Here is a 14121-nt window from a genome sequence, read left to right as displayed (position 1 = left end):
AACTGCTCAAGAGCTGTGACTGAAGTTTCAACTATCAATGCATGGAATATGAAGATACATATAATATTATATGATTTATCATATTAAAAACAGTGCCTTAACATCTTGAGGCCTAAAACAACTTTGCTGGTGCCTAAACATCTTGAGGCATTAAATTAAACGTTTATATAATTCGTATAATTATCAACATTAATCATTCGATGTTCTAGGGTAACAAGGCTCTACAACAACTAAGAGCAATTATCCCCTTCGGAGCCCCAACTGTATACATAACCTATACCCTAGCTTTCATTGGACCGAACACAGACATATACAAGAAAATAAAACAACACATAACTCAACGACTCTTATTTTCATTTTTGATTCCGAACTTTTATTTTTATGAAAACTGACCCACTCGTGTCAGAGCTGTAACCGTATTTAAAAATGGCGCATGCATCTAGATAGTTCAGTTACATAAGTAAAATCTGTGTACTGTTTTGCATATACGGTTACCCCATATACTTACAATTCCTGTGGTGCAGCCACTCTTTGAAGCTAGATGAATGTATCTCTTTACAAATTTATACTTCGATCGCGTTGACAAGCAACTATTTTAATATAAATGCTGAAGCAGCTCAGAACTCTTGACCTCCTTCTTTGTCAACAAATCCAATTTTAGATAATTGATGCCGATTGGCTTATTCCCGGTGCTTCGATTTACCCAAAAGAACCCAAATGCACCCAAATGGCGATTTAAATGGATTATTATCACAATAAAATCAATCTTATGAATAATTAATAATGAATTAAATTACAAAACTATTTTGTACATAATTATATTTGCGGGTTCTGTACATTCTGTACAAAGACGATGGAAAATGAAAAGTACACTATCATGCAGGCACGTAACATCGTCTTTTAAAGTTGGGGGGGGGGGGGGGGGGCATTACATTTCTATATCTAATGCTTTTTTGTTTAATAATTTTGACATTCATCCAATAACTGTATGCAGGCACGTAGCATCAGGGGGCCGGGGGGGGGGGGGGCGGCCCCCCCCCCCCCCCACTTTTTTCTCGCAGCAATAATTTTTTTTTAAAAATTGACATATAAAATTGAAATTGAATTAGCATGGAGTTGGCCCCCCCCCCCACTTTTTTGGGAGTATGTGAAAAAATGGTATGAAGGTAAGGAAATAAGGAGTGAAATTTCAATTTTAGGTATGCTTTTTCAGCCCCCCCCCCCCACCCCGGATTAGGATTAAATTGTTCCTTCTTTTTTTTTTTATTGTCAATATTTTTTGGATGAATCTGGCCCCCGCCCCCCCTTTCAAAAACGATGCTACGCGCTTGGTATGTGGGGTGGGGGGGGGGGATAACGTTGACGTGGGATTGATCTCGGAACTTTCGCCATTGCAAACATTTATATACGTTAAAAATTGTACGATAGTTAGTTTAGATAGAATATTGTAAAAGTGCTACACTTGAATCGAGTCACATTAAAAAAAAAAAGGATCAGCTAATCCCTTTATTCTTGATGAAAACAAATTTATCATTACAAAAAATATGATGATCTAGAGCTGTAGCCAGCAGATCTTTGTGATGAAATGCATGGTTAGTTTGCTGTTCAAAATTTCCCCGCGTGAATGTTGTTTCTTTGCTCGAATTATCTGTTATATATATGATAAACTCAAGCCAAATTGACCAATGAGAAATTATCTTTGTTTGTGCCTCGACGAACACTTCTCCCTTTTGAATTTCGCTTTTTCTTTTTGTGCGGGTCTATTGGGGGGGGGGGGGGGGGCAGAACTCAAATTTCGTATAAATTTATGCCAACAATATGCCTGGTAAAAGATTCTGGATATGGGCATGTGGTTCTCCCGTCAACAGAAACAAAAATAAAAATTTAAAGAATTATATCAATTTGGGACTGGATTGTATCAATCGCTTTTTGTCTTACTCACATGTTCTGAAAAGAATTTTTAAAATATAAAATAAATGCAATCATTCAATGAAAATGCTGATTTATTAACAAACATCTACATTTTTTGGCTCATTAAATCTCCAAACCGTGAGATTCCGCCAACATGCCGCGGCGAATTTCATGGCCTACCTATCCAGACCGGTGTAACGAAGAATTTTGACCCGGGTTAAAAAAAATGACTCGTGGGTCATTTTGGAACGTTGAATATTGAGATTAAAGGTGTTGATTTAAGAACCTCGTGCGTTGAAAATTGACACGTACTGTGGAATTCTGATCATGAAACCGCTTCAAAATTCAACGGCAAATAACCACAAATTAACGAATTGATATTATTTTATAATTTTTATTAATTTAACCTAAAATTTCAGTTTTCTCATACTTATGCACGTACTCACATGTTTTAACAGTTGGACACAAAATAACGAATATTTCAATGATTATATTTTGTTAATATCATCCCTTCAAATATTTGTGAACTATATATTTTATTCATATTTCATAGTGTACTTTTCACGTATAATCGCTGTTTTGTGTGATATACATGTACTTCAAAATTGAGTTTTTGATAAAAGAAAATATTGGTAAACATGATTACACAATAAACCATTCAATTCAGCGTAACCGATTTTTTTATATGCATGCTGGATAGGTGTACAAATATAAATAATACATTAAAAAAATACAGTACGTCATATTGTTTAATTTTGGTTTCACACTCACCAATAATTTGGATTTATGTTATTGGTCATTGGTTATTGTATATCTTGGTCGGTGTTAATACAAAATTTACAATAAAACATTATTGTAATTTTTGTTCTTGCACGCACTAAAGGTTGTATGGGACATCTGTCGATAATAATGTGGATTAAAGTACATTATAGTTGAAATACTATCACCGGTTTAGAGTTTTCAAATTTTACAATATATTTAAGAAAATAAATAGTTTTTAAAAAATATTTGGAGAGGTAATAATTGTAAAACCCCAGCGAGATTCGAACTCATGACTTGTGTAGTAAACCCTCTTCCCCACTGCGCTATGCTGGTAGGTGACAATATTGGGAACGAAACTACTTCTATAATTACACTTGGTTTTATTTTTTACTTTGAAAACAATACGTCACAACATGGAAGTGTCCCATACCACCTTAATATGATAAAACTGTGATTATCCAACTTTTGTATTTACACCCACCCAGTAAATAACGCATTATTAAGATTTTAGTAGTCCTTTAATTATTTTATCTGAAAAATGCAGGGGAGGGGGGTTACTTTACTCTTTATTTTATTGATATTTAATCATACCGTTTCAAAAATTGAACGGAAGACCTACTCGTTACTCGTAACGAGATCGTATCTAGTTGTCTAATGTATTCAACATTGACTTAAAGTCAGAAGCAGACGGAAAAAAAAACCATGTCGTCTGCGTTCATCACAAAAAATAAGAATAGGTCTTGTAATTCAATTGGTGTATTTCAATTTTAAATTATTAAAAATTCCATTTCGCAATCATTGACATAGAGGGAAAAAGGAGAGGGAAAATAAGATTATACACAAAAAATCGGATAATTTACCATCCAAAAATACACAAAACATTATATTATTATAAATTGAACGTAATTTTTCCCAAGGTTTACCTTAAATTCCATACATTGGAATTATGTTCCACATTTTAACCCTATCCACAGTGTGAAAGCCGCAATATAATCTACATTTTTTTTCGAATGATATTTGTTCACAGTTGTATGTTCATTTTGCTGCAGTGACAATTTCCTCTCATTTACTGAATCTTCCTTCCAACGATATTTTACATGATCATGTCTACGGAATGAAGTTCCTTCTGACTGATTCAAGATGATGTTAATACCCGTTCTCAATTCGATATGTAATGATGCGTGATCAGAATAAGTGTTAAAATTACTAAATATGAACTTATAAAAATAACAAAAGGCTCTGGGGTACTCAATACATAATCGATAACACTACATCCGTTGGCACCACAATATGTAAAATCGTTAGCTATATTTTCTGCATGTCTGCCACACAGGGGCCAAGCCCGTTTTAACATTAGTTTCAATGTAACCATAAATAAAGAAAGGGGTCGAACTCTGACCCAGATAAAAAAAAAAACTACCAGCTCGCTTCAAAATCCTAATAAATCAATTAATTTTTAAAACACTCGCACTATACATGTATTTTTCATAAAAGTAATGACCGAGATACACTCATGCCGAATTTCATGTTGATGTGTCTTAAAATAGAATAGCGGAGATATACGTCATTATTCTCTCACAGTCGCCAGTTTATTTTTACTCGGACATTTACCTGTCCAGGGCTCACGATGGGATTTTGCCTATGACAACAGCAGTATTGCAACAAGTCGAGAAATTTTCGCACTTATCTTTTAAAATCTTACATCAAACACCGGAAGGAAATGAAATAACCTAAATTTTTCTATTTTTTGGACTTCATTTTTAAATTTTTAGACGGGGTCACGTGACTGTCAGCCGAAGTCTCAAACCGGAAGGCACGCGTAGAACACATGAATTGAGTCTACGCGTAGGAAAATAGTGCAGAAAGTTTTCATGCATTTCAGTAAATATATATTATAAAAAAAAACACGCGTTAAATCTTTTTAAGGCCTTTGTGTATAAACCAAATTCTATTTAGAAAATAAACAAATAGTTTTATTGATCAAAATATTCTTGCTCGGGTTCAAATGTGGAATGATTTACGTAACTGAATTCACAACGCCGTTGACGATTCAGTTGGTGTACGAGCTCATTAATCAATAAAAGAGGTTGAAGGTTGAATCGAAAGTAAAGTTCCCAAACGCAATTTCATTAATCAATAAAAGAGGTTGAAGGTTGAATCGAAAGTAAAGTTCCCAAACGCAATGTGCCATTTTTGAAAAGTTGCGAATTTTATTTGGACAATACTTCACCTGAAAACTACCGAACTTCATGCGCAAGCCGAAGTTAAAATCAGGACGGATTATACACAGATGTCTTACATATTAAATAGGTGTTTCATTGGCTTCCAATCTACTTGCGGTGTGACTGGTGTTCGTCTTTCTCGTTCGTTGGCTCTTTAATTAATTAAACTGCATTTAAATTTTGAACAATGCATTGTAAGCAAAATCTATATAGGTTATACATTTAGGGTATACAACAATACATCAAATAATATATAAAATCTTATCGATTGAAGAACCAAGTTAAATGTTAATGTTCATGTTTTCTGGCTTAGTTGGAATCAGGCTTGGGGTGAATTACATTGTAAAATAATGCATTACATTACCATTAATTCATAAATTAGGGCATTAAATTACCATTACTATTACTTAGTTTTCTTTAAGTAATGCATTACATTATCATTACATGATTAAAGTAATGCATTATTAAAAAAGTAGTTTAAAAGCTAAATAAAGAGTTTTTGTACATGTTTCATAAAAAAAACATGCTTAAACATATTAACAGGTTCATGTACACTATCAGGTTAAAATTTAATGACTTATACAATGAACAAGATTGTTGTTGCACTTGTAGTTCTCAAAGTAAGTTTGGTCCCGTAACATTTACACGCTAATGGCGGAGTTGCCAATCTCTGTTATTTATGTCTCTAATTTTCAAAGTATGCTTTTTAATGAACGGAAGGTGATACACTAGTTTACACTAAAAAGTAGTAAGTGGCGAAGGATTTATTTTTACCTATTAATTTTGCATGAATCGCTGCAAGAAAATCGTGTCAGATAAGTCGGTCTAAATAATCAAAATGGCGACCGTGACAAACCTTTTTATTGTTAGAATTCTTATTGTACAAAGAAATATTTCTAACGTCAGGTGCATGTGTTTGTTATCGGTTAACTAATATTAACTTTGTTTGTTAATTCAGCATTTTGAGAGTTTTAAGGGATTTCATAAACCTTGTATAACGGATACCGTCCCTCTTGTAAATTTTTCTCTTGGATCACAAAATTAAATAAATCTTGTAATTCTTTGTTTTCTTTGTACATATATGTATCTGATGTTTATACATAATGTTCATTTTGATTCAAGTGCCCAAAAGTTAGAAATATGAAATCGTAAATACAACCTTTTTTCCGCCATTTTTGCATTTTTAGCATAAAACAGTTTGTTTTCAAGCAGTTTTTCTTTCAGAAAACATAGAGCGCATGCATGAACAAATAACATATTTTAATCAGAGATAAACTGTATATCTAGCCAAGACTAATAAGTGACAATTTTTTTTTACTTGTTCAAGCATGCTCTCTATATTTCACATTCGTAAAAAAAGATAAGAAAAATGTCAATTTTGACTGATTCTAATTGAATTGTAGATATAGCATCACTTTTGACGCCATATACTACAGGTGAGTGCAAGTTAATCAAATAAATAGGTGAAAAATATGTTTTAAATCATTTTCTACAAAATAACATAACATTTCATTGTACCCGTACCACTTTAAAAAACGGCGAAATATGGGGGCCAAATTCACCGTAAACAACCCCTAACGCGGGGGAGTCGATTCCAACGCATGGGGGAGTCGATTTTCTTCGCTTCGGAGACGGAAGGAATTTAGGTCACGCCTTTTGTAGGTATTTATACGAAGTATTTCCAAAAATGATTTACCGCACGGAAGACAGCAATAGTCAAACTTTGTGGCGGTCATTGGTCCGAGTTCTCTATGCGTCTAGTAGTCTCAAACACTTCGAAACTATTTGACAAATTTCAAATTCACGGTTATCGGGTGGTCAAAATATGCATGATTTGTAAAATATACGACTTGCATTGTGTTACAGACTGTTGAAACAGTCGAACAAATGATCAACCTTGCAATGATCAAATCCTAACAAATCTTAGGAAATACTGAATGATCAAGACATTTTCTGTTCAGATGTAACGTTGACGTAGGCGGGAGTCGATTTTCGGAAAACAGAACGCATGGGGGAGTAGAAAAAATCAATTCAATTCATTCTATCGGGAATGCTCAACTTATATTTTCATAAAGTATTACGAGGTCTATAAAAGTCGACTTTATCTAATAAATAAAATGGTACAACTTATTCACAAATATTTAAGCAATAAAGACAGGTACATGTACTACTCATGTTTTCCATTTAATTTCATATTTTGTTTTTATTTTTAAATTGAATTAAAAAAGAATTCATTTATTAAAAGGTATTTTCTTTCTATTTCTTTAAAAAACATATAGTTGCGCGAATTATTGAAACGAACCACATGTGTGTGAACGTATTCATAAACGTTTAATTGACTTTCAAGAACTACTTTTCAATCCATAGTTTAGCTGATCAAATTGAAAAATTATTTGAAGAGCTATATTGATAAATATTTTACATCGGTCGTTGATGTCTTTTTGTACTTTTAATGTTAACGTTGGAATTGCGTGCGTTTTTTTTCCTTCTTGATTGAGCGATTCTAGTAAAGCTACATATCGAAAGCACGGACTGTACATGTATGTATTTACAAGGTTTAAGTTCAAACTTCCAAGTAGCTATAAGTCTCATGGTAACTTCTTCATATATGAATCCGGAATATAGATGTTAGTTCAGTGTAACGTTTTGACAATAAATAAAAAAATAAAATACTTTTTTAAAGTGATTCATGCGGGATATGAAGATGGCGACATTGCAGAAAAAAATGCGTATTATGTTTCTGCAATAATTGCTACATTCGTTAACTACATTAATCATCAAAGAAAGCATTTCATTGTTTAAATGTACATCTTTTTTTAAAAATATCAATAAACTGTTCGTAAAAAGTAAAACTAACTAAATTATAGTCGATGTACATCAGTACGTTATTTAAGAGCAGCAGCTAGCCAAATCGTATTTAATTAGAAATTGAGTCTGACATCATCATAATCATTTCGTGCAGTCTGTGATTTTTCCTAGCTTGATGAAGATTTCGAGCTGTTGATAAACGAGGCGTATAGACTTCAGTCCTGTCTGTTTCTTCAGAGCTATGAATTATACAATCAATTTCCGTAAGAAATAGAGGAAAGTATACTTGGTGGATGAAAATATATAGTGATAGAAAATGGAGGAATGACCATGCAGATCTAGGCTCGAACCTGCGACTATTCAGTTTAATAACCAACGCTCCAAATAGCTAGTGCTAGTAGGAGCGTGACAGTACTGAGCCTATTATATATACACTATTACAAAATAAACAGTAAACATGCTTTCTTCAGTGATTCTTAGGGTTATGATAGTAGCAAGCATATCAGGATATATACATACGTAAACTGATAACTCGGGTTATGTACTTTTCTTGAATGTTAGCTACCATCATATACCGGTATGCATAACCAAAGAAAGCACTTTATCGTTTGAATAAACACAATTGATGACTATACTATTTATCGTACAATAGGAGTACATATATTGATAATTATATAATTCATCAGTCAAATATAAAATTTATGATTTAACTATGCTTCAATCAGCCCAAAAAAGAAAAGCAGGCATTCTGTTCACATACAGTCCACAGAAATACAACTACTTTTTGCCCCCCCCCCCCCCCCCAAATTTAACAAGTCAACGACGCCGCGGCCTTACTAGATAATCATACTGACAAGAGCACCCACAAACCACCCTTCGGTAGCAATTACATACATGATATACAGATGACAAAAACAAATACAGCATTTTAAATCATATCCTCTGTATTCCTAGTGTGTTTATATGTATGAAAACAACGAATTTAAAAAAAAAAAAACAAACAACACACACACAGGATAATGACAAAACACAACAGATAAATGTAGTTCTGTGAATGTTGTTGTGAACCCCATGTGTCTTTGATATGGTTTGAGATACACAAATCACAAGAAAAGAGAAAAAGTAAAGTTATGAGGATATATCGTTTTATTTGAACACATATTTTGCATTTTTAGCTACTGGTTATAAAACCGTTTGTGAACAGTGTTTAATATACTTTATATATTGACAACTGATATCAAATAAGGTTTGCAAGATGATACAAGTTCAGTGTAAAATTAAATTTACAATTTTTTCTACTCCCCCGTGCGTTCTGTTTTCCGAAAATCGACTCCCCCCTACGTCACCGTTTACTGAACAGAAAATGTCTTGATCATTCATTTTTTCCTAAGATTTGTTAGGATTTAATCATTGCACTTACAAGGTTGATCATTTGTTCGACTGTTTTAACTGTCTGTAACCCAATGCAAGTCGTATATTTTACAAATCATGCATATTTTGACCACCCGATAACCGTGAATTTGAAATTTGTCAAATAGTTTCGAAGTGTTTGAGACTACTAGACGCAAAGAGAACTCGGACCAATGACCGACACAAAGTTTGACTATCGCTGTCTTCCGTGCGGTATATCTTTTTTGGAAATACTTCTTATAAATACCTACAAAAGGCGTGACCTAAATTCTTTCCGTCTCCGAAGCGAAGAAAATCGACTCCCCCATGCGTTGGAATCGACTCCCCCTACTTTTTGTCGACTCCCCCGCGTTAGGGGTTGTTTACGGTGAAGTTTAAATCATACCATATATTGATCATTTTCCTTGGGGTCTTATTTTTCACAGAATACCGTTGTGTCAATTTTCTACAATTATGAAAGCCGGGATTATGTAAAATTAAGACAAAGTATCAGACAATTGCAAAAAAAGCCGAATTAACATAGATTGAAACAACTAATTCAAACTTATAATTTTTGGAAGCATATTCGAGGAAATCAAGGAAACTTACAAATTCAAAATTTCAAGACCCCGTCTTTCAGTACTTTGAGTCACCCTGTTTTTGCTATCAATCACCTCTAACACCTGCGAACTAAGTGCGCTAGGAGTTGTAGGAACAATTGTATCCTTTGATGCATTTACCCCATTCTCAGGCGCAAGAGATATTTGAACTTCACTTTCTGGTGAAAATGGGGATAACTGCAAGTTATCCATCTTATTTTCTAGAGAAAAATTGAAATCTGGGTTTTTCTTCATAGTTAATTACACCTGCATCTTCATCTGCAATCTTCGCGTGACGAACTTGTTGTAATTCTTGGAGATTGCGGATGTTTCCGGATGTTTCTCGGAATGCCACGATGTTTCTGGGTACTCCAGGGCCCATTCCTCTGATCGTTTGGAGTGCATCGTTATCAGCAAAATGAATACGAACGCTCTCGCCACCTTTTGCCATTTTGTGATATCTGATGGTTGACAATGTTTTATAATAGATAGCAACAGCTCATAACACATGAAAACAATTTGATTAACTTTTGGAATACATTTTTGAAAAAATTCAAGTCAAAAAAGTCCAGAATAATAATTGCCAAAATTTTAGAGAATTTTAAAACGTATTGACGTATAATAAAGCTTTTCAAATAATTGAAAATGTATATCCTATTCTCATAAACTTAGTATTTGTTTTAAATACTAAGAAATGTAAACATCGAAAAGATTCAAAACAGGAAGTTATAAACAGTTGTTTACATTTAACCGGAAATGTATTCCCCCGATACGTCACAGAATGGCGCCAAATTTATAGAACAAAATGGCGTCCGTAAAAATGAACAAGAGGTTTGACAATAATACGACAATTACGGAAATTACTAAAAGAAAAGAATATTTAATTTTCGTCGCTAGTACGTTTAACGACGCAAGAAAACGACAAAATACAAATGAAACTGTAAGTGAGTTCCGTATACCACGACGTTACGTATATCACCACGTGCTAATTGTCAACACGTCGCGACAAAAATAAATATACACTAATAAAATAAACAGTCAAATTGTAGGAATTAAGCACCTGACGCTTATATGAAACGTCCAATGCAAACAAATATTCCTAAGACGACAATGTGATACCAAAAAATCCAACTGACAATATGTTATCACCGTGTGGTCAAAAATATACAAAAATACACAAAAATGTTTTTTGGCGACGCCAATGGCAGACAACAGACAATAGACACAATATATAAGGAAAACAAGGTAAACGGGTGAAGTATGGTAGACAGCAGAATCGGAACTAGAGCTCCAGCGGGTGGTCTTGGGATGTTGGAATATACCATGTGACATCAGGGTAGACCAAAAAAATTAGCATGCGTTGGGAGAATACAATATGTGTTTACACTACACGGTGGCTTAATGTTCACGGAAAATTGTCTGACCGTGAGCATAGTGAAATTAAAAACACCGTAACGTTTTCAATGGCTACAGTATTGAACTTTGAAAAAAAAAAAAAATTTAAAAATTCAAATTCTAAGTAAACGTTATCCTAAATCTATGACTTATGCTATGATAAATATTACAGGGAGAATCCAAACACGTCAACTTCACAAAGAGTGAGATACTCAGTTGTCTTGGAGATCTTTACGAATCTCCCCTGTGGTAATGTCGGAGAGTCGATGACGACCAGCTGTGACAGAGTACCAGGACCAGCAAAGAATCCACAGAGAGTGTTGACATCAGATTCTGTCAGCCCTACAGTGACGGTTACATCTTGCAGCCGGAATGACACATCTTAAATTAGTCAATTTATAGATGTCAATGAAAAAATTAAAAAAAATAATTTTGAAAACTGCATTATTTTAAAATAAAAATTACATATTAATACATTACTTATAGAGAATATGAACTTCTTCAAAACGAAAACAATTGCAATCATTTCTTGATAAGTTTTATTTGAGATCACAACAGCATATTAAAAAAAGATAACATTAAACAAAAGAAATGTCTACACCCAAGATATTTCAATTTTGCAATGTCATTCCTCTGTACGCTTACCCGTTCCGTACTCATCCATTCCTCTATTGAGTATTCTGACAGACTTGATGGAATACACAGCCTGCAGATCCACCATCCACCACCGATTTGTGTCGCCATCACCTGTGTGTGCACAGTTGTCTAGGATAAGGTTTGTACCATTGTTACCATCTACTGCATACTCGGGCCCATGTAATAAATACGTTGACGATTGTTCAGCAGGTTTACCAAATGCAAGCTCCAATGGAACTGTAACTGATTAGCAAGGTTTAAGTGTTAATTTTAATACATGTAAAGTACAATACAATATATACATTGTAAATAATTTGATAAAAAATGCCGTTTACTTGACTGTTAATTATAATGTGCATTTCAATGTGTAGATGACGCATCCCTATACGTCTGTATATTGTTTTACAAAATAAGACTGTTCACTTTTTCCACTCAAAAGTTATACTAAATTTAACATAGGTTTTTGAATTTCTTTCTAATTTCAAGTAGAATGGTACATCGTAATCATCCATTATACCAGTGACATAACGGCATGTTATGAGGTATTCACACATAGTGTTCTCGTTGGGCCACTGATTTTCAGATCAGGTGATATAAAATGTGTAATGTGATTTAGTTTTTTGCCCTTTTTATCAAAACATGATTTTTTGCCTATTAAAAACTGAAATAAAATGATAAAGAACAAAATTTTGAAAAAAAGTACGACGCACCGCACACCTCCTTTCCCGTTATGAAAATAAATCCGTAAATATGTATATACCAACTCAAACTGGGTGATAATATCGGTAAAAATGTAGGAAAGACCTAGGTATCATTGTTGATCAACACATTACTATGTCACACCTCACAGCCTACTCAATATTCAGGGTCATGAACCCTTGGGAGCATTCATTATTGATCCCTAGAGAGACAACTCTTGAAAACGTGCATAGACTATAGTCTGTTTCTTTATCTTATTAAGATAAATAAATTCAGAAAAGTGTTCATAGTATTTTAATTATACATAATACATATTACAATGAGTATAAGGCATGAAAAATGCATGAAAGAAGTACATTATCAAATGTAGTACTAGTTATACACTGTATTATGTAAATTGAAAAAAAATACACAGGTTGTAAGATATCATTTTAAAAATAAATTCTTAATTAATAAAATTCCATGCATATATCAATCTTTAAAAATCATAAATCTAATAGACATGCAGATCAACATAAATAAAGTCATATATTAAATGGATAGGATATACTGTACAGCAATAAAAGATTTAGATGTCATATTTCATATGAAAGGTAATTCAAAATTAATCACTAGACTTGTTTCAAAAGCTCCATACCATTTAAACGAAGAAATTGTTGCAGTAGGCCTATTTGTATCTAGTTTAATATAATGAAAATAAATTAATGACCCCTATACATCATTCTAAGAAAAAATATAGAAATTGACATGCTGTTCTAGAAACTAAAGTGATATGTTACAGGGATCAATAGGATATACTGTGCAGTAATATTAGATATAAATGGTACAAATTTCAGTGGCTTTGTTTACAAACATATGATTAAAGGGGGAAAAATTATATTTTAATTCTTCTAAAAAATATTAATATTTGTATTTGATGGCTAAAACTTAATATTTTTCTGTCAGTTTCTTCTGTTCATGAACAAGACCTACACATTTATCAGACAATTTTTATATATATTATGTCCATTTCCAATTGTAACTGTGTATTTTTGCTCTGTTTGTTACAAAAGAGTATATTAGAAAACTTATAATAAATAGTAATGCCAAATTTAAATTAAATAAAGATAGCTGTTTCCAAAAATTTTACATGTATATGAATATGTTATATAAAACATATGTTAGATGTATAGGAAAAATACAAAATAAGTGCACTCGATAAAAAGTTTGTTGGTATTCATTGTGTGAACACATATTGTTGAAACAATTCATCCAGTAACATTTAAAGTGCCAGCACCTTTTTTATGTAACTTAAATGAGAATGTAATGAATGATGTGTATAGAACAAATTCTTCTGTGGTTGGCTCCATGAATCTTGAAAAGATGGTGTGAGTTGGTAAACAGGCATAATAAGGTTCTATCCTAATCTTCATGCATTCCATTCTAGAAATATTCATCAATGTCATGGTCTGGAAACTAAAACAAAAATAAACATAAAGTGTTAAAAGAATTAATTATTGCAAACATTGTGCACTCATCAAATACTTATATATTCAAAGCAGTTATTTCAAGAATGTGCTATAAAGTGATACTGACAATGTAATCTTTTCTAATATTGTACATACATGTATAACATCATGTTGCTGCTAATTTTAAACCCAGCTGACAGTTTCTTTATCTTTTTATTATATATATAATGTCAAAGGATGGTTGCATCATGT

The 14121-nt window shown here is 32.9% G+C and overlaps 1 protein-coding gene across 1 annotated transcript; it reads right to left on the bottom strand.

Annotated features, from left to right (window-relative positions):
- Positions 1-11252: 11252 nt before the first annotated feature.
- LOC128169112 (fucolectin-5-like) lies at positions 11253-11965 on the bottom strand (the record flags this gene model as incomplete). Its single annotated transcript, XM_052835280.1, has 2 exons — positions 11253-11467; positions 11732-11965. Coding segments are annotated over 2 exons (449 nt in total), but the record flags the coding sequence as incomplete, so codon positions are not given.
- Between the last annotated feature and the right edge of the window lie 2156 nt (positions 11966-14121).

This window comes from Crassostrea angulata, unplaced genomic scaffold, assembly GCF_025612915.1.
Source record: "Crassostrea angulata isolate pt1a10 unplaced genomic scaffold, ASM2561291v2 HiC_scaffold_98, whole genome shotgun sequence".
NCBI lineage: Eukaryota > Metazoa > Mollusca > Bivalvia > Ostreida > Ostreidae > Magallana > Magallana angulata.
Note: the sequence above shows the minus strand (reverse complement) of the source record. Positions and strands in the feature narration are given on the sequence as shown.